This window comes from Panthera pardus, unplaced genomic scaffold (genome assembly GCF_024362965.1).
Source record: "Panthera pardus isolate Hobbes unplaced genomic scaffold, ASM2436296v1 HiC_scaffold_6, whole genome shotgun sequence".
Classification (NCBI taxonomy): domain Eukaryota; kingdom Metazoa; phylum Chordata; class Mammalia; order Carnivora; family Felidae; genus Panthera; species Panthera pardus.
In genome coordinates, this window is record NW_026526991.1 from 3,643,018 (window position 1) to 3,664,638 (window position 21,621).

Here is a 21,621-nt window from a genome sequence, read left to right on the forward strand (position 1 = left end):
GGGGTGCCTGGGTGGTCGGTTAAGCATCCGACTTTGGCTCAGGTCATAATCTCATGGTTTGTGAGTTCAAGCCCCACGTCAGGCTCTTTGCTGACAGCTTAGAGCCTGGAGCCTGCTTTGGATTCTGTGTCTCCCTCTCTCTCTGCCCCTCCCCTGCTCTTGCTCTGCCTTTCTCTCTCTCTCAAAAAAAAATAAATGTTTATTTAAAAATTCTTGTTAACATTTATTTATTTTTGAGACAGAGAGAGACAGAGCATGAGCAGGGGAGGGTCAGAGAGAGAGGGAGACACAGAATCCAAAACAGGCTCCAGGCTCTGAGCTGTCAGCCCAGAGCCCGATGCGGGGCTCGAACTCACGGACCACGAGATCATGACCTGAGCCGAAGTTGAACGCCCAACCGACTGAGCCACCCAGGTGCCCCCAAAATAAATAAATATTAAAAAAAAAATAGCAAGTCTTGGGGAGCCTGGTTGGCTCAGTTGGTAGAGCATGCCCCTGTTGATCTTGGGGTTGTGAGTTCAGGGGTGTACATAAAAAAATAATAATTACAAAAAATCCCCCATTATATTTATTTCATTTTTTATTTGAGAGAGAGGGAGAGACAGAGAGAGAGAGAGAGAGAGAGAGAAAGTGTGTTCGAGCAGGGGAGAAGACAGAGAAAAAGAGAGAGAATCCTAAACAGGCTCCATGCGCAACACAGAGCCCAATGTGGGGCTCGATCCCACAACCCTGGGATCATGACCTGAGCTGAAATCAACAGTCAGACGCTCAACCGACTGAGCCACCCAGGCGCCCTGAAAAAAAAAAAAAATTATCTTTAAAAAAATAGCAAGTCTCAGGGGCGCCTGGGTGGCGCAGTCGGCTAAGCGTCCGACTTCAGCCAGGTCACGATCTCGCGGTCCGTGAGTTCGAGCCCCGCGTCAGGCTCTGGGCTGATGGCTCAGAGCCTGGAGCCTGTTTCCGATTCTGTGTCTCCCTCTCTCTCTGCCCCTCCCCCGTTCATGCTCTGTCTCTCTCTGTCCCAAAAATAAATAAAAAACGTTGAAAAAAAAATTAAAAAAAAAATAGCAAGTCTCCCCCATATTCTCTCTCTTCCTTTTTTCTGCTCTATTTTCTCAATAGCACTAATCTCCACTTCACATACAGTTAAGAACTGTACAGCCTGTGTGATTTTACAGTATTTACAAACTAATAAACTGTCACTGTTTATTATTGTTTAGTAATAGTCCATTACGGTTTCATAGATGCTGGCAGAAGACATGAAACTCCTGGGTAAGATTTGTCTCTTATGTTTCCCATTACTCATGGTAAAACCAGTAGCTAGGGCTTTATGTTTGTGTGCGCCAGTGCCCCATGTCCCCCGAGCCCTGCAAAGGACCCATCATGGAGGCCCATACACCTGGTGGATGGCAGCCCAGAGGAGGAACACGGGGATTAGAGATTCACTGCTTTTATAGTGAGTGGTAGGCAGGCCTGTTCTTTGTCGGGGATTGGAGGAGATGTCACCTCATTCTCCAAGGTTGCTGCAAACACAACCCTGAGACAACCCCGGGCAAAGAGCTTTCAGGGCCTTGCCATACCCAGCAAGAACCCGCAGGGATGCTCCAGGGCCCATGGCAGATTGCTTCTCCCAACAGCTATATAATTACTTGCTCACCGTCTGTCTCTCCAGCTAGAGCATAAGACACATGAGAGCAGAGACTTTGTCATTTTACATGTCCAGCCCTTTAAAAAGTGCCTGGTACATGGTAGTCGGTCAGTAATTATTTGTTGAATGAATGGATTGATTTACATCCATTGAGCCTTTCATCATTTCCAAGGGCAGACCCAATGCGCCACCCTGAGAATACAGATGAATCAGACATTATCAACTCTGGGGTGGGGGAGTCAGACCCTGATCACACAGTGTGCTCACTGCTGTGATACCTAGAACAACAGAGGCATATTCCCATCTAACCTAAATCCTCACTGCGGACTAAACTATATTTTGCTTAGAAAGAGCTGGAAATAAATGACTTCATGGAGTCCCTGGCCCAGCACAGATGGGCTTTGATTCCCCCGGCAGAGGGTGTGGAAGAGACTCGCCAAAAGTCTGAGAGTAATGAGTGCTCTGAACATAAAGTAAGGTGGGCTGGAGGACAGGGCAGACAAGAAGAAGCTATGTGAGGCGAACGTGATAACCACTACACTACGGAAACACGACAAGAAGAAGCTATGTTAGGTCAGGGGAGGCCTCTGGAAGAAGGTGATGTGTTTTCTTTGTTGTTTTATTAAATTTGTTTTAAAATTTATTTATTTATGTTGAGAGAGAGAGAGGACAGGCAGAGGAGGGACGGAGAAAGAGGGAGAGAGAGGATCCTAAGCAGGCTCCGTGCCACCAGCGCAGAGCCCAATGTGGGGCTTTAAGGCACGAACCGTGAGATCATGACCTGAACTGAAACCAAGAGTTGAATGCTTAACCGACTGAGCCACTCGGGGGGCCCCAAGAAGGTGGTGTTTGAGGGACACCTGGGTGGCTCAGTCGGTTAAGCGTCCAACTCTTGATTTCGGCTCAGGTCATGATCTCACAGTTTGTGAGTTCAAGCCCCACATCATCGGGCTCTGCACCGACAGTGTGGAGCCTGCTTGGGATGCTCTCTCCTTCTCTCTCTGCCCCTCCCCTGCTCTCTCTCTCTCTCTCTCTCTGAAAAAATAAATTAATTAGAAAAAAAGAGAGAAGGTGACATTTGAGCAGATGCCTGAATTTAGTGAGTGAGGAGCCAGTTCAGTACGTTGAAGAAGAGGTTTTGGGCAGAAAGAGAAGCAGGTGCTGAGAGCCTGGGGGGTGGGGGGCGGGGAGCACCCCTGTCACTTCTGAGGAGCAGCAATGAGGCCAGTGGCTGAAGTGGATGGAATGAGGAGAAACTGGGGAGAATGAGGTCTCAGAGGTGACTGAGGTCCTTAGAGTATCACAGAGATTCTGGCCCCGGTCAGCACTTTCTAGGAGGGGATGAGCTGAGACCCATTCAATCAACACGTGCTGTGTGCCTGCCTCAGGCCAATGCTGGTGCTGGGCACTAGCGACCCAGGCACCAGAGGTGTCACCCCTGCTTCCGTGGTAGAAGGACAGATAGCAACAACCAAAGCAGCACGGTTGGTGAGGGCCGCCCCAGGGAGCGGAGGAGCGCAGAGGCATGAAGGGTCCCTGGGGAGCCATGGCTACACTTCGCTGGGGGAGGTGATTATTGGCTGTGGTGCTAAGATGAGTTGGTGCTTGTCACACGGGCAGTGCCATACACAATAGTCGTGAGTAGAATCGCACCGTGATGAAGGGTGGGGATTGGCAGGAAGGGCAGACCCAGGCCTGGATGGAAACTCTTGTATCAAGAACACCCAGGGGTGCGTGGGTGGCTCAGTCAGTTGAGCATCTGAATCTTGATTTTGGCTCAGGTCACGATCCCAGTGCTCAGTGTGGAGCCTGCTTGGGATTCCTCCCCACCCCCCCAACCCCCAGAACACCCAGAGCTGGCAGGGCCGTCAGACGCTCTCTGGGATACTGTCTCTGAAATCAGCTTCTGTGGAACTCTGCGGAGATACCTCAGGGATGCTGGAGGGGACAAGGAGAAGCTGAGTGGGTAGAATCCAGAAAGCCCACCCTGTCATTTCACAGAAGCAGCTCAGGCTTTGTCTCTATTGCATATTGAGCTTCCCCTAGTTCTGAAAAAATATCTTTAATGCTCGTTCATTTTTGAGAGAGAGAGAGAGCGCATGCACTCTCAAGTGGGACAGGGACAGAGAGAGGGGGACAGGGGATCCAAAGCAGCCTGATGCTGGGCTTGAACCCACGAACCATGAGATCATGACCTGAGCCAAAGTGGGACGCTTAACCAACTGAGCCACCCAGGCACCCCAAGCTTCCCATAGATTTTTGTATAAATAAAGAATCCTGTGGCTGGTTTCTCTGTGCCCCTTTGTCTTCCCTCCCCCAACTCCGATCTGTTCTCCTACTCCAAACTGTTGAAAAGCGCTTTGGAGGCTTTGCTCACAATAGTCCCATACTGGAAACAACCCAAATGTCCTTCAGTGGTCAACAGATCAACAAGTTGTGGTATACTGATAAATGGAACAGCATCGGTGAGCAGCAAAAGCGTTGTGCTGAGGGACAGGCCCAGACACAAAAGAGTGCGTATTGTATTTGAGTCCATTTACATGGACCCACCATGGTGGGTACTCAGATTTAGCGCCTGGCACATAATACGTGCTACCTCGTCGTTTGTTCTTGCTCTCTGAGCCTCAGTTTCCCTGACTGTAAAATGGGGACAAGAAATAGGATCCATTTCTTAGGGTCGCTGCGAATGTTCGACAAGATAACGCCTAAAGAGCGTTTAGCACCAGGCTGCATCGGAACCAGCACTCATGTAACATTACATATTGAGGAGCCCTGAACTGGGCTCTGGGGTGAACAAGGAGCCTGCTTGGGACTCTCCCTCTCTCTCTGCCCCTTCCCTGCTCACATTGTGCACGTATGCACGCATGCACTCTCTCTCTCAAAATTAATACATAAACTTAAGAAATTAAAAAAAAAGAGTTGTATTTTACTCCATGTAATTTGTCTTAATACAAATCCCTCTGTGAACTCAAACTCATTCCCTTTGCCCTATATATGCTGGAGAGGACCTACGACCCTTGCAGGGGTCCAGATGGGCCCAGAGCTGGCAGGGTGTCTGTGGGGTGGGGGACCCAGGGTCCTGAAGGCATCTCCCCCACAGCCTTCCCCACCTGCCTGTCCTCAGGTTTCTGGGAACGGACTCTCTGGGGAGGGGGTTCCTTGAAGCCTCTGGCCTCTGGGGCCACTCTGTCCTCCTGAGACAATAACCACTGCTGTTTATGGGATGCACACTGGGCGCCTGACACTTTGCTGACACTCTGTCCATAGCACAGGAGGGAGGGCCCAGGCTTGGGGGATGGACCCCTTACCCCACCCCCACTCCCCAGCTTTGTCACTGAGAAGCTGAATGACCTAGATGAAGGAGACGGTAAGCAGCATCACGTCTCCGAGCTGAGGCTGCCTCGTCCCCACATGGGCTCTCAGCACCACTGAGAGCAGAATGAAGTGATGTGTGGGGGTCCTCAGTGCCTGGGAGTCACAGCCATCTGAGGCTCTATCCCAGCCCAGGGTATCTGGGGGGCTGGGTGAGGCAGAACCTGTGTGGGGGCCTGAAGGCCAGGCTAGGCTCTGACTGTGGCATTGTGACTTTCTTGCCGTGTGACCGTGGAAGATGGATAAATGAATTAATATGAATAAAGCACCGAAGCAGTGTCCACATTGGACCAATGTGTCCGGAGTCCCTGTCTCAGAATTGATTCTCTCCTCTATGACATATGGCCCTTGTTGGCTCTACTCGTCATTACTTCTGTGTCCCCACCCGCTTGCCAGGGACCCTCGTCTCTCCCTACCCACAAACGGCAAGCCTCCAAACCCTTCCATTTATCTCAGCTGGGGTTCCCTCCTCTCCAGGCTCAGCAACCACGGGACTCAGCAGCCTTCTGGGTGGTTCCCATTCCTCCCCGAATTCTCCCAACCCTGCCCTGTCATTTCTGTACCACGTGCACAGTGCGAGGGATCCAGAAGAGAAGGCTGGTTGCCAGGGCAACGGAGGATAAAGCCCTCGCTCTGCCAGGCTGCTGATTGGCTGAGACACGTCCCGCCTCCTGCCATCCTGAGGGTCGGGGGCAGAGGGAAGTGTCTCCTGGTGGGCAGGGAGACCTACCAGTGTGCCTTGCCAGCCCAGGACTGCCCCCTCCCAGCCCCGTCAGAGTCCTGGGCCTGAGAAGCTCTGTCTCCCACGGGAGGCAGTGGCCTCGCCCTTTCTCTGCCTCCAGCACCCAGGGCCGCTGCAGATGGCAGTGTCTCTGGGGACAGCAGCTACGACTGAGTCCACAGGCCGACATTGAGCTGCTCAGGCCGAGGCGGTGCGCTCAGCACAGAGCCCCTGGAACAGGCATCTGCAGGTCGTGAGGTGGGTCTGCGGACAAGCAGGGGGTGGGGGGAAAGGGGCACCGAGTAGTGCCAATGCCTTGGGGGGGGCAGAAAGAGGGGCTCTACGACCCTCACCCTGTCCTGGATGGGACTTTGGCTAGAGTGGGGGCTGGAAAATTCCTTATAGATCATCTGGAAACCCCCCCTCCCATCTTGTCACTGTGCATGGGAAACCCTGAAGCCCAGAGAGGGTGAGGAGTAGCCCAAGGTCACACAGAAAGCCAGTGAGTGATTTGTCTCAACTAGGAGAAGGTCTAGGGGTCCTCAGTCTGCCCCAGAATGGTTTTTATCACAGGGCTAGAGAGGTTGGGGGGCCCTAAGCTGGGCTTCACAGATTCACACCATTGCAGCCAAAATTGCTACAACTCTGCCCAAGTTCCTCATTCTCATGTTTAAGCTGCAAGGGGACTGGGGTCCTGCCTGCAGCCAAGGGTGGGACACGAATCTTTTGGCCTCAGTCAGGTTAGTTTGGAGCAGCCTTCCTGCTTGGGAGCCCCCTTTCCCAACTTCCCCTCCACAGGCAACGCCAAGCGATTCTGAACTCTTTGGCTTTCCAGAAAGGCAGATGGTTAGGAGGGCATGACTAGGGCACCTTGAGACATTGTGCTTCGGAATAGCCAACGGGGACCCGGGGGGCCAGGGGCGGGCCCCAGGATGGCTACCCCTGGGAAGCAGCATCTCTCCCCCCCACCCCCACCCCGGGGTCACAGCCCGCCTTAAAGACCCACCTGGAAGTAATGGGACAAGAGGAGCTGGAGTTTGGAGACAGAGGTCTGAGGAGCTAGGGCTTGTCTTTAGACTGTCCTGGAGGTCGCTCGATCTGTCCCCTCTCTTCCCTCCCTCAGAAGCCACGGGGGACCTCTGCTCATTTCATTCTGCTCAGGGGTCTTTACCCACCCCACAGGACTCAAACCTCAGGCCATCTCAGGGGGTTTAGGGTCCAGCTCTTAGCTCCCTTCCAATTGGGCAACCCAGGGCAAGTTAGTGAACCCGTGTGGGCCTCAGTTTCTTCATCTGTAAAATGTAGCCATTAACACCTACCCCACAGGCCCCGTATAAGGTTTGTGAACACATTCTAAGAAGGTTCTCCCTGCCTGGGCAGGCAGAGGTGGGGCTTCTCACCCTACTCCTTTTATATACCTTAGGAAGGGTTTGAGGGTAAGTTAATGGGTCCTGCTTTATCCCATTTCTGGAAGAGATGGTCTGTGATCTGGCTTTTGAAGTACGAATAGAAGTTTGTCACCTGAACACAGTACAAAGGAGATTCCGGGGAAAATGAAAGCATATGAAAGATAGAGACTGTATGATACGCAGGTGCGCATGGGTGGCTGGCAAGCAGTTCGAGATGATGCCAGGTAGGCCAGGAGATGAGGTTGGGGAGGCTGGCAGAGCACAGATGTGGGTATCTCTGGGTCATTCTAAGGGGTCTGTGTGTATGTAACATTTATGAGGCACCTTGCACCTGCTGCCCTTCATGTTCCTGCTTTCCTGCCACTGGTTCACTGGAAATAATAGGTAATGTTACATGAGTGCTGGTTCCGATGCAGCCTGGTGCTAAAAGCTCTTTAGGAATTATCTTGTCGAACATTCGCAGCGACCCTAAGAAATGGATCCTATTTCTTGTCCCCATTTTACAGTCAGGGAAACTGAGGCTCAGAGAGCAAGAACAAACAACGAGGTAGCACGTATTATGTGCCAGGCGCTAAATCTGAGTATTTTACATAAATTAACCCACTGAACTGTCACAACAGCCATACGGTCTAGGTGGGTGCTATTTTCATTCCCACTTTCCAGATGTGGAAACCCAAGGCCCAAGGATTTGGGGCCGGTGCTTGTTGTCCACAGTCTTATAATTATGATTTTGGGCATGGGCCTGAATTCGAGAGCCTGCGCAGACCCTGTTGATATCAACGAGATCCCCTGGGGATTGGGTGTTTGTTCACCAAACCACACCCTGCCAGGATGTGCGGGTGGCTGGGGACCCACTCATCTGTGAGGGCTTGGCAAGCAGCAGCCTCTGAGACCGCACAGTCAGGGCCGGGAGGGGTGGCAAGGAGGAGGCATAGCCCATGTCGTCCTTTACTGAGTGCTCTGTTAGTGTCCCCTTCCACAGGGGACAATGATGCTGAGGCCCAGAGAGGTTAGGCAACTTGCCTGAGGGCACATATGCCTGAGAGGGGATTGAACCAGGCCTGGCCTTCAGTCATACATAAGCTTCTGAAAGGGTGGGTAGGAGCCAGCTGGTCCCCCCACCCCACCCTGTGATGGGTGCAGCTCTGTTCTTGGCGGGGGCAGGGGGCAGGCTGCTGAGCCACTGCCCTCCACTCTCCTGGGCCTCAGCCGTCCCATCTGTAAGGTGATGCTCACACCTCCTGGCTGTGCGAGGCCTGCGAGCCTCCCTCCGGGCTGGCAGGTGGGCCAAGGGGCGCCTCCGCCACCACTCACCGCCCGTGTCTCGGCAGCTGAGGCCGCCGCGATGCCGCACTTCCTGGACTGGTTCGTGCCCGTGTACCTGGTCATCTCCGTGCTCATCCTGGTGGGCTTCGGCGCCTGCATCTACTACTTCGAGCCTGGCCTGCAGGAGGCGCACAAGTGGCGCATGCAGCGCCCCCTGGTGGACCGTGACCTCCGCAAGACCCTGATGGTCCGCGACAACTTGGCCTTCGGAGGCCCAGAGGTCTGAGCTGACCGGCGCCGGGCACCGGGCGCCCTCCCCCGCCTCGCCCAGCCTGGAGACCCTGAGGCAGAGAGAGGACAACGTCTGCTCCTCCGGGCCACCCCTCTGGAGCTGGGCCCTCCCAGCAGAAGCTTCTGGGTGCCCCGGGTGGACACTGGCTGCACCTGGCGAGATAGGGGCACCTGGGTATCTTGAGGTGTCACTGCTGCTGGCCTGGGGCTTGCTTTCCACCTCAAGCCAGTTCTCTCCACACCTGCCCTCCCCAGCTCTGGGTTTATCCCCCGCTGGCCTCCAGTGCCTTTGTGCTGCCCAGCACTCTCGCCCCTCACCTGGAGTCAGGCGCCGCTGCCCCTGCCTGTCCTAAGTGTCTAGATTCCCACTTCCCCACTGAATCCCTGGTGACACTCAACGGCCCGCTCCACCCGAGGAGGCAACCTCCCTGCAGCCGCACATGGCAGGCTTCAAAGCTGACCCAAGGGAAAGGCCCTATTTGGAGGGGTGTCTGCTCCTTCCAGTTCAGCCCCACCCCTCTGGACTCAGACTTGGCAACGGTGAGCGGTGAGCGTGTGTGACGGGGTATGCAGAGGGGTGAGACCACAGAGGACGGAGGGGTGTGTGTGTGTGAAAGAGAGAGAGACAGAGAGATGAGAGAGAGAGTCTGGGAGGGGGGAGTGGGGAGGGGGACAGGCAGGTATGTATGTGTAAGAGGGAGAGCGGGGGCCCCAAGCAGGGCGGGAGGTGGCGGGGACGGGGCGAGCCTGTGATAGGCTGCCCACAGCGGTTCTCACCTCCCTCCCTGTGCCAGGTTTCCCTACTCTCTCCTTCCCCAAGGCCCCTGCCCTGTACTGCAGCCCCCAGCACCACCTCCCTGCCCAGCCAACCCCACCAGGGAGCCCTCCTCCTTTGTGGAACACTGTTGCCTCATTTGGGATGTCGAGTAGCAGCCTGTCTCACTCTCCTCCTCTGGGGCTTCCCTCTTAGTTTCTTGCAATAATAAAGACTTCATGACTATTTCTGCAGGACTGTCTCCTTTCCTGAAGGTAGGGTCATGTCTGTCATCTCACTGGATCTTCATAAAAGAAAAAAACCCATAATATTGCCATAAAACCCTTTGTAGGGATGGGGACACTTATTTCAGAGAGGGTAGGTAAAGTAATTTCTCAGCAGCAGCACTATTGACATTTTAGCCCAGATCATTCTTTTTTTTTCATTAAATTTTTTTTTATTTTTATTTATTTTCAGTGAGAGAGAGAGAGAGACAGAGTGTGAGTGGGGGAGGGGCAGAGAGAGAGGGAGACACAGAATCCGAAGCAGGCTCCAGGCTCTGAGCTGTCAGAGCAGAACCCAACTCGAGGCTCTAACCCAAGAACCCTGAGATCATGACCTGAGCCGAAGTCAGATGCTTCACTGACTGAGGCACCCAAGTGCCCCTAGCCCAGATCATTCTTTGTGGTGGGAGACTGCCCTGCGTGTTGTGGGATAATGAGCATCTCTGGTTTCCACCCACTAGAAACCAGTAGCTCTCACCCCCTGCCCCTACTTGGGACAACCAAACCAGTAGCTGGAGTACACGAAGCAGAGTACCAGTTAGGATATGAATTCAGGCACAGAGACACGAAAACAACGGGGCCTTAAACCAAATAGAATGTTCTTTCTCACAGCACCTTTCATGGGAAGTTTTCTGGAGCTGGTCTGATGGCTGTTTCCACACATGTCCAGGGATCTGTGCTTCTCTGTGGCTATTCCCCGTGCCTGGCATGATGCCTTGGTTGGCAAAATCCAGAGGGCTCTCTTGCACCCCCAGCAGCAAGGTGGAGGGAAGTGTGACCCCTTCCTTCCTTGGAGGACACTCCATGATGGCCGTCCCCCTCCCATCCCCTTACATCCTACTGCTCAATACTTAGTCATATGGCTACTTCTAGCTGGAAGGGAGGCTGGGAAGTATATTCTTTAGCCGGGGGGCTGTATGTTCATTTATTTTTTTTATTTTTTATTTTTTTTAAAAATTTTTCAACGTTTTTTATTTATTTTTGGGACAGAGAGAGACAGAGCATGAACGGGGGAGGGGCAGAGAGAGAGGGAGACACAGAATCAGAAACAGGCTCCAGGCTCCGAGCCATCAGCCCAGAGCCTGATGCGGGGCTCGAACTCACGGACCGCGAGATCGTGACCTGGCTGAAGTCGGACGCTTAACCGACTGCGCCACCCAGGCGCCCCTGTATGTTCATTTAAAAGGCCCACCTCCTGTGCTTGCTTTGGCAGTGCATATACTAAAATTAGAACGATACAGAGAGTATTAGCATGGCCCCTGTGCAAGGATGACACACAAATTCATAAAGTGTTCCTTATTTTTGGCACATGCACCTCAATGTTTAGAGCAGCATGATCAACAATGGCCAAAGTATGGAAAGAGCCCAAATGTCCATCGATGGATGATTGGATGAAGAGGATGTGGTACATAGATACAATGGAGTATTACCGGGCAATCAAAAGGAATGAAATCTTTCCATTTGCAACTACGTGGATGGAACTGGAGGGTATTATGCTAAGCGAAATTAGTCAGTCAGAGAAAGACAAAGATCATATGACTTCACTCATATGAGGACTTTAAGATACAAAACAGATGAACATAAGGGAAGGGAAGCAAAAATAATATAGAAACTGGGAGGGGACAAAACATCAGAGACTCTTTTTTTTAAATTTTTTTTTTTAACGTTTATTTATTTTTGAGACAGAGAGAGACAGAGCATGAATGGGGCAGGGGCAGAGAGAGAGGGAGACACAGAACTGGAAGCAGGCTCCAGGCTCTGAGCCATCAGCCCAGAGCCGGACGCGGGGCTCGAACTTACGGACCGTGAGATCGTGACCTGAGCTGAAGTCGGACGCTTAACCGACTGAGCCACCCAGGCGCCCCAGAGACTCTTTTTTTTTTTTTTTAACTTTTTATTTAAAAAAAAAATTTTTTTTAACGTTTATTTATTTTTCAGACAGAGAGAGACACAGCATAATGGGGGAGGGGCAGAGAGAGAGGGAAACACAGAATCTGAAGCAGGCTCCAGGCTCTGAGCCATCAGCCCAGAGCCCGACGCGGGGCTCGAACCCGCGGACCGCGGGATCGTGACCTGAGCTGAAGTCGGACGCTTAACCGACTGAGCCACCCAGGCGCCCCAGAGACTCTTAAATATGAAGAACAAACAGAGGGTTACTGGAGGAGGTGTGGGAGGGGGGATGGGCTGAATGGGTAAGGGACATTAAGGAATCTACTGAAATCATTGTTGCACTATATGCTAACTAACTTGGATGTAAATTAAAAAAAAAAAAAGTCCACCTCCTTGGGGTGCCTGGGTGGCTCAGTCGGTTAAGCGTCCCACAACTCTTGATTTAAGCTCACGTCATGATCTCTAAGTCTTGAGGTCAAGTCCCTCATCAGGCTCTGCACTGGGTGTGGAGCCTGCTGGAGATCTTCTCTTTCCCTCCCCCTCTGCCTGTACCCTGCTCATGTGTGTGTGTGTGTGTGTGTGTGTGCGCGCGCTCTTTCTCTCTCTCTCTTTCTCTCAAAACAAAACAAACAAAAACCCAAACGTCTGCCTCCTTGAAAGGGGGAGAACACACGGTCACCACTACCATTTTATTGTCATAGGGATTTGCTGAGGCCACAGGGCAGTGGGCTGAGATTTGGACCAGAAATCCTGACCCCAGACCAGGGCTCACTCTTGCACAGGCCCCATCTAAGGAACGAAGGAAGGCAAAAGTTGCCTCGAGGGCTGGAGCTGCTCTTCCTTCAGGGGGCAAACCGGGTCTTGTATACACCATCTTGCAGAGCCGGGCTGGGGTGAGGCCAGAGAGGCGCCTCGGGCTCACACCCAGGTGCCCCCTTCAATCCTGTGCCCTCGGTGCGTCTCTGGCTTCACCCGAGCCTGGCCCTGCTGTGCCTGCCCCTCCGGCAGGGCATTCTGCAGCTTGGGAGATTTTCCCACCCCCTCCCCGACCACGTGGCTGCCCCTCACTGCCACCCAGCCCTTGTGCAGGCACAAGACACCAAAGTGAAAACAGCTGAAATAAAAGGGTTCGGTTCCAGACTCGTACTTGGCAGGAACCCTAGGGCTCAAGGATGTCGCCAGGACATGCCATCTCTCCGTCTGTCTCTTTGTCTCCCTCAGTCCTGGTTTCCTTTGTGCGGGCATTCTCCACCGGGTGGTAAGGCTCCCCTGGGAGTCCCCGGCTCCCACAGCCCTTGGCGCCCTGATTTCAGGGGAGGGCATGCATCTTGTTGCGGTGAAATCTCAGGGGATGAACTCGCATTGGCCCCCAGGGCACATGAGTTGAGGGCGTGGGATGCCCCGATTGCCAGGCAGCTCTGGTGCCCACCACTGCAGCCAGGGGCAGTTAGCCTGCTGATCACATGGTCCGAGGAGGGGGGCAGGGGTAGGCAGTGGCAGTTGCCTAAAAGAGGGAACGGGTGCCAGGTGAAAAATAGTGGGACTGAGAACGTTTTACAGAGGAGGAGATAAGTACAGAGAGAAAGAACCCACCCAGGCCATCCAGAGGGTTCCACCACCTGGGTTTGCAGCATGAGGGAGGGGAAGGGTAGACAGGAAAGCCCAGAGTCTGGTGAGCGTATGAGTGGGGGCTCTGAGTCTGGCTGTCAGGGCGGGCAGGGTGCGGCACAAGTAGGTGGGCGGGTGAGTGGGCTCTCTGGGGACCCACTGGAGGGTGGAGCCCTTCCAGGGCCTTAAAGATCACCCCACACAAGAATGGAGGGGGGACCAGCACCACCCACCGGGTAGCCGGTCCCTATCTGCCTCAGTTTCTCTGGCTGGGCCAGCCCCAATGTATCTGGGCTCCCTTCCCTGAGGGGGTAAACTTCTTATCTTCCAAGGCTCTGGATTTCACGAGCTAAGTGAGCAGAGGTGTGAGGCCTGGGGCTGAGAGCCGGGGCACCAGGGCTAGAAGCTCAGTGCTACTTATTTATCAGAAAACTGTCTCCCAGCCCTGGTCAGAGGCAGGACCAGAAAGGGCCCAAGCACATGCCCTGTGCATGAGTGCAAGAAACATCATAGATCCCAACTCCACTGGCTTGGGTAAGAAGGGGAAGTTTCCATGAAGACACTGGGGTGTTCAGACCCTGCAGGACAGGAAAGTAGCAGACGTCAGGACAACGAGAACTAGGCACTCAGATTCACACCATTAAGAAAAAAATTTTTTGAGGGGCGCCTGGGTGGCTCAGTCGGTTGGGAGTCCGACTTCAGCTCAGGTCACGATCTCGCGGTCTGTGAGTTCGAGCCCCACGTCGGGCTCTGGGCTGACGGCTCAGAGCCTGGAGCCTGCTTCCAATTCTGTGTCTCCCCCTCTCTCTGCCCCTCCCCTGTTCATGCTCTGTCTCTCTCTGTCTCAAAAATAAATAAACGTTAAAAAAAAATTAAAAAAAAAAAAGAAAAAAATTTTTTAACTTTATTTATTTATTTTGAGAGAAAGAGAGAGAGCATGAGCAGGGGAGGGGCAGAGAGAGGGAGAGAGAGAGAATCCCAACCAGGCTCTGCACTGTCCACACAGAGCCCAATGCCGGCTCGAACTTATGAACCGTGAGATCATGACCTGAGGTGAAATCAGGAGTCGGACGCTTAACCAACTGAGCCACCCAGACGCCCCATTTCTCACACCATTTTTTATTCTTGCTTCTGCACACCTATTTCACGAGTCACCACCTGACCCCCTGATCATGGCCACCTGCTGTCCAAGTTTGATATCCTACCTGCTCCAGCCATCGGTGTCAGTTATCTGTCCCTCTCTCTGGCCTCAAGCCCAAGTATCTCACGGGAGGGATTCACTGGCTCATTCTAGGTCAGACGCCTATTTTAAACCAGTCATCCAAGGCTGGGGCAGTGTCCTGTGTATGGCCCAGCTTGGGTCAGGGCCCACCTGGACCAACATGGCCCCAGGCTGGGGTCATCTCAGGACAAGGCAGTTCTCTTGGGTGTTGGCAGAGGGGAGAGTTCAGCAGAAATCATGTAAATTGTCCCCTGACCCCCAGTCCAAACACACCAAAAAGGCTCTGTTGGACGTGGATTGGGCTGGACTGGCTGGGCCTGGGAGGACCTCAGGCTAGACCCGGCCTACAGCCAGATTGTTGTTACCCAACACAGTGTTTTGGAGAAAAAAAAAAAAAGGAAGAAAATCAATTGGCAATATTTATGTCAGGAGATTTCACGTGAAAAATCTCTTTTCCTGACTCCTCTTCAAAAATAAAACTTCGGGGGCACCTGCGTGGCTCAGTCAGTTAAGCATCCGATTCTTGGTTTCGGCTCAGGTCATGATCTCGTGTTTTCGTGGGTTTGAGCCCTGCGTTGGGCTCTGCGCTGGCAGCACGGAGCCTGCTTGGGATTCTCTGTCTCCCTCTCTCTCTGCCCGCCCAGCCCACTTGCACTGTCTCTGTCTCTCTCAAAATAAATAAATGAACTTGAAAAAAAAAAAGACTTAAAAAAATAAATAATAAAACTTCTGGCCACACTGGGTCAGAAGAGTGAATGTGTTCAAGGTTATAAACTCATAACCTCGGCAGGGAGGACGTTGACTGTGACCCCACGTGAGGTTTGGGCAGTGGCCAATCCCTCTCATAGGACGTCTGCCTCTGTACAAGGGCTGCCGAGGAGAAGGCCAAGGCTCAGAGAGGGTCTTCTGCTCTTAAACCTGGGCCCTTTCCCGGTTCCCAGGGCTTCTTACATAAATGTTTGTTTACACCTGCTCTTCTCATAAAGAACACAAGAAGATTTCTGTTAAAGAAGCCACACATACATGGGGGTGAGAAGGAAGCATTCCAACTCTGACCCCTGCTGTCATACTATTACTTATCTCTGAGCTTCCTGGCAGCCAGAGGGAAAGAAGAAACACAAAGAGGTCATTTTATTCTTTTTATGTGACAGAAGGGAGAGACTGAATCTTCATGAAAGACAAATTTCTGGTTCTAGATACTAAAAAGAAATGTCTCATATGGGTTGTTGACACAACAAACTGCATTCTCAGCCTTTTTTTAAAAAATGTTTATTTATTTTTGAGACAGAGAGAGACAGAGCATGAACGGGGGAGGGTCAGAGAGAGAGGGAGACACAGAATCCGAAACAGGCTCCAGGCTCTGAGCTGTCAGCACAGAGCCCGACGCGGGGCTCGAACTCACAAACCACGAGATCATGACCCGAGCCGAAGTCGACCGCTTAACCGACTGAGCCACCCAGGCGCCCCCATTCTCAGCATTTTTTACAAGGGGGAGGGTTGACCCAGATAGCAGAGCCTACAGAAAGAGGCCAGTGCGCGAAGACAGATTTTTTCATCTGCCAGGGCATGCTAGAGGACTGCACTGGGAGCACCTTGAGGTCAGGACCTGACAATACTAAATCCTATAAAACTGCTCATTTACATTACACGTCCTTGGGCAAGCTTCCTTGGCTCTCGGACACACACGTGAATTCACCGAGCATTTGTGTGTGCCAGGCACTGAGAACCACAGGTGATTAAAGCCCAGATAAATGTCCGCTGCCAGTGCCTGGCATTGTGCTCAGCTCATGGCAGGTTCTCCATGGAAAAATAACCTGCGGGGCGCCTGGGTGGCTCAGTCGGTTAAGCGTCCGACTTCGGCTCAGGTCATGATCTCGCGGTCCGTGGGTTCGAGCCCCGCGTCGGGCTCTGTGCTGACAGCTCGGAGCCCGGAGCCTGTTTCAGATTCTGTGTCTCCCTCTTTCTCTGACCCTCCCCTGTTCATGCTCTCTCTCTCTGTCTCAAAAATAAATAAATGTTAAAAAAATTAAAAAAAAGAAAAAGAAAAAGAACCTGCCAGTTATTTCCTTATCCCTGCTTCGCCTGCCCCACTGGTTGTGGCAAATGTTAAGGCCCTACAGAGGCATGTCACATACCTGCTCTACCCCAGCACTAGGCCTGGCACCAAGAATACAATGACAAAGAAGAAGTCTCTGTATCAAAGGAGCTCACAAACTGGAGGGGAGGACAGATGTGTAAACGAATTACAAAAGTGTGATTGCAGCAAGAGAAGTATGTACGAGAAACTGAAGACAACTGAAGACATGCCTACTCTCGTGGATGGGGTTTGTCAAGGAAAGCTTCCTGGAGGATATAACCACTCAGCTGGGTTTTGAAGGCTGAATAAGAGTTTTCCCTAAGGGGAAAAGGAGTCAGCAAGTGCAGACCCATAACGGCTTGAAAGAACCCCGTCCTCGCTGGAAACTGTGAGTGGTGGGGTGCCTAGGTGGCTCATTCGGTTAAGCGTCCAACTCTTGTTTTCAGCTTAGGTTCGTGGGATCGAACCCCGCATCAGGCTCTACACTGACATCGTGGAGCCTGCTTGGAATTCTCTCTCTCTCTCTCTCTCTCTCTGCCCCTCCCTCTGCTCGTGCGTGTTCTCTCAAAAATGAATAAACATGAAAAACAAAACAAAACAAAAAACACCTGTGAGTGGTATCATGTGTTTGAAGCACAGAATGTCAGTGAGTAAGTCAGTAAGTGGTGGGAGGGGAGACTGAATGAGCAGAAGGTGGTTTTTCAAGTAAGGTTTAGATCCAAGGAGAGAACCTGATGACTCTCCAATTGCTTGCCTCCTCCAGGAAGACTTCCCTGACCCCACGAGTAGCTTTCCCCATTACAGCCCTAATCTCGTAGTGTGATTTTGTTCGTACGTCTGTAGAGAGCAGCAATGGTGCCTCTTCATCTCAGACCACACCCTGCCTGGCACTGGGCAGGGCCTCCATGAAAGCATGCTTTTTGAATGAATGGGCTGGTCTCTGGAAGTCCTGCCAGGGGCTACCCATCTGCTTAGATGCTAAGATTTTAGAATGGCTCAGAGCCTTCCTGGGGGCCAGGGGGGGAAAAAAAAAAACAACTGTTGTGCAGGTTTTTAAATGTTTGGGGGGATTTTGCAGAGTCCTGAGAGCTTTCCTTTCCCACCATCTGGGAGCTGTCAGGATATGGTGGGTGTGTCTGGGCCAGGCCCAGAACAGGAGGACAAGAGGCGGGAATGTGCAGGGTCCCTGCGTAGGAATGGTTGCAATGTTCGGACTCCGGTCCTGGAGGGTGGGACAGGCTTCTCATTGTTCCACGCCCTCGGCTCTCCACTCTGGCGGGGCGGGAAGGGCTTGGAAAGGCCAGAGACCAGCTTTGGGAGGAGGGCAGAGGCTTCAGGCTTCCTCAAAAGATCATCACACTGTCAGTCAACACACTCACAGAGAACGTTAGGTGGGCAAAGCCCCATTTCTTCCTCCCCATATAGTAGGAGGGGCTCTTCCCCCCTTCCTTCCAGCCACTGGTTCCTTCCTTCCATTTCTTCCATTCCATTTCTCTTCCTTCCATTTCTCTTCCTCCCTTCCTTCCTTCCGTCCAGTCACTGGTTCATTGTGTGAATCTCCGCAAGTCCATTTCCCTGCAGCTGTAAGCAGGTGGAATTGATGTGGACGTCACAGGAAATCATAAGGGTAAATACAAAAGGAAAACAGAATTACAAGGTAACAGTTTTAATGGCTAACGTGGATTGACTTCATTGCACTTCTCACTGTATTCCCACAACCATGCAAGTGGGTCATCAGTCCCGTTCATCAAATATTTCTGGCTCTTCAACTCTCATGTATAGTAGGGTTAACCTCTCTACCTCCTTGTGGTGGGTGGGGCCATGCGACTAATTCTCGCCAGTGAGTTGTGATCAGATGTGAGTCCAGGCCAAAGCATTTCTCTTCCTCCCTTCCTTCCTTCCTTTTTCCTCCTTCCTTCCTTTTTCTTTCTTTCTTCCTTTTTCTATATTTCTCTTTCTTTCTTTCTTTCTTTCTCTCTCTTTCTTTCTTTTTAAATTTATTTAAGTTCTCTCTACAACTAACGCGGATTTTGAACTCACAACCCCGAGATCAAGAGCGGCACACTCTCCAGACTGAGCCAGCCAGGCGCCCTCAGGCCAAAGCATTTCATAGCAAGTGCACAGCTCTCCACTCCCTTCTCCCCTCTCCCACAATGAGGAGAAAGGCTCCAGCACAGGGCTGCTCCATCAGCCTGGGTCCCAAAGTCAAGATGACTCAGAGCAGAGCCTCCATGGATGCAAACCAGTGTGGACGTGAGAAATGAACGAGAAGTAAATCTTTGTTTTTATAAGCCATTGGGATTTTGGAATTGCTTGTTATTGCAGTATAATTTAACCCATGCTGACTGATAATAATCCCCATTTCTACAGATGAAGAGCTCAGAGAGCTTGTGACCTGTTCAAAATCACACAGCTATAGCAAACCCAAGTTGGATACTGTAAAGCCTGTGCCGCTTGTCTGGGAGGCCACCACAATGGTTTTGTTTTTGTTTTTGTTTTTGTTTTTTTTTGCTTGGGTGAAAGTCTGTCCTCTGAGGTTACTGCCAGGTTTGTGGATCTTTCCTTTGGTGGGAAAGAACAGCAGTACAGATGTGAGGTCATTGCCTCGTTGGGCCACTAGAGGGCAGCTTGTCATTACTGGGCAGGCAGTGTCCTCCTGGCCCCCTCAACCCTGGAGGACAGAACAGGGCCGATGGGCAGGGGGGGAATACAGACATGAACCAGATTCGCTTCTGGCTCTCAAGGCCCTAACAGCCTGGCAGGTAGCCAGAGGGAGGAATTCTAGATATTTAAGCTAGAAGAGATCACATGCAGGCACCTGGGACCTATTTACAAAGGCAACTGAGGCCCAGAAAGGCAAGTGACCTGATGGCAGCTGTATAATGACTCATTTGCCAAAGTGGGGAGAGAATCCAGGACTCCTGACTTCTTCTCAGGGTTTCTTCATCTCAGAGATAATGCAATCCACTGGGGGTGACCAGTAAAGTCTCCCCCCTGCCCAATCGGTCCATGCAGAACTGCGCTGTCCCCTCCCCAAACACCTCCGTTCTTCCTCAAGTTCGGCTGGTCCCCAGGCCTCAAAGCAAGAAGGGACGGGGCAGGAACTCCAGACAGCTTCCCTCCCCCATCCACTGGACTCCAGCAGGTGTTGCCCTGGTAACCAGAGAACAACCAAGTGTGAAAAGAAGGGCCGAAAGCGAGAGAACGGATGAACAGGGGAAGGTCACAGGTCCACATATTCACCATTCACTCATTCATTCATTCACTCATTCATTCATTCACTCATTCATTCACTCATTCATTCATTCACTCATTCATTCATTCACTCACTCATTCATTCACTCATTCACTCATTCATTCACTCATTCATTCATTCACTCATTCACTCATTCTACAGACACGTAGGAGGCTGACTCTTGCCAGGCCCTAGGACCCAGAGAAAAGAGAATTCAGGCTCCTCAGAACTGTCCAACATGACAACACAAATTAAAATGAAATAAAATAAACAATTCAGTTCCTCGGTCACTGTGGCCACACTTTAAGTGTTCAATAGCCACCAGTGGCTAGTGGCTGTCACACTGGACAGCGCAGATATAGAACATTTCCATTGTCACAGAATGTTCTATTGGCCAGCACGGCTCCAGAAGCTCACTCACTACGGAGAGCAATACACAGGGAAATCGACCTGACCTCACAGCATTGTGTGGGCTGTGGCGCACTCATCAGCAAAAAGCAGGTGACGAGGCGGAGATTACAGGAGATGCCAGGAGAATGCTTAGCCTACTTCCTGGCTCAGGGTGAGTGCTGGAAAGATGTCATCCACCATCTCTGCGGTGTTACCGTAAGGACCTGTCTACGTCCCCATCTTCCTAAGCAGACTGTGAGCTCCTGCCCAGCCCTGGCACAGTGTTTGGAGTATAGTAAGTGTTCAGTAAATGGCAGCATTATTAGCACCATCATCATCATTACTATTGGTTTGGGGAGGCCAGGCAGCGGGGCACCATCCCACCACCCTCCCCATCCCCCCCCACCCTCCCACCCCCCTGCAGGTGGCCTTGAGTCCAGGGCAGCCCAGCCTGGCCATTAGGAGCCTCCCATGGCCCTTCAGGATTCCAGAGGCTCAGAGCAGCCATTCACTGACGCCCACTGCTGAGAAACCAGCCCCTCCCTGCCCCAGAGCCAGCTCCGCTGGGGACGTAGCTGGTGGGACAGGTCAGGAGAGAGCTGGGCCCTAGGCCTGGGGACTATGGCCTGGGCGCTGAGTGGAGGCCCATGAGGGGGCCAGAGGGAAGAGGCCCCTGAGCTGGTCACACTGGCCAGAGTCTGGGCACGGGGGAGGTGAGAGGCTTGTACCAGCCTCAGCTTCCCAGACTGAGGAGCACTGGACTTTTCTTGTCCTCTGATCAAGGTAGGTGGGTATTTATGTGTGCGTGTTTGGGGGAGTGGGTGGCATAGGACCAAGGGATAGATGACAGGAGTGTAGACTCAGCGAGGGGTGGGGATCTGGTGACACTGGACTAAATGGACCTCAGAAATCCGATCCCCAGGCCTGCTGTCTCTGTGTGGGCGTGCACACTGAGGGTAGACGTTTGGGGTGAAGTGCAGGGTATACGTGCGTGTGTCCAGGTATGTGTGGTTGTGAACAAGGGAAGGAGAGCAGGCCTGAGGGACGTGCTCAGTGGGGAGTGACGGAGGCCGACACAGTCTTGGGTACAAATATGTGGCTGGAGAGGGGCTGGAGTGTCACTGTGAGGGATGAGAAGATCCCTTGCTGCAGACTTTAGGGACCTGGCGTTAGGGTCAGTGCGCTCTCCTGAGAACTCCTCCTGCCAGCACCGGCCTGCCCCGCCTGCTGTGTTGAAAGCAAGAGAGGGGAGCCTGGGTGGCTCAGTCGGTTAAGCGTTTGACTTCGGCTCAGGTCATGATCTGGAGGGCTGTGAGTTCAAACCCCGCATTGGGCTCTGTGCTGGCCGCTCAGAGCCCGGAGCCTGTTTCAGATTCTGTGTCTCCCTCTCTCTCTGCCCCTGCCCCCACTCGTGCTCTGTCTCTCTTGCTCTCAAAAAGAAATAAAACATAAAA

General features: G+C 52.4%; 1 protein-coding gene and 1 non-coding gene across 2 annotated transcripts; both read left to right on the plus strand.

Annotated features, from left to right (window-relative positions):
* Nucleotides 1-5,661: 5,661 nt before the first annotated feature.
* On the plus strand, nt 5,662-9,314 carry SMIM45 (small integral membrane protein 45). The gene is made up of 2 exons (XM_053895310.1): nt 5,662-5,999; nt 8,482-9,314. Exon 2 carries the CDS (start codon nt 8,496-8,498, stop codon nt 8,700-8,702), a length of 207 nt encoding a protein of 68 aa, XP_053751285.1. The 5' UTR covers nt 5,662-5,999; nt 8,482-8,495; the 3' UTR covers nt 8,703-9,314.
* Nucleotides 9,315-10,944: 1,630 nt separating this feature from the next.
* LOC128775132 (U6 spliceosomal RNA) lies at nt 10,945-11,049 on the plus strand. The gene has a single exon (XR_008419784.1). It is a non-coding gene; the product is annotated as a U6 spliceosomal RNA (small nuclear RNA).
* Nucleotides 11,050-21,621: the final 10,572 nt, after the last annotated feature.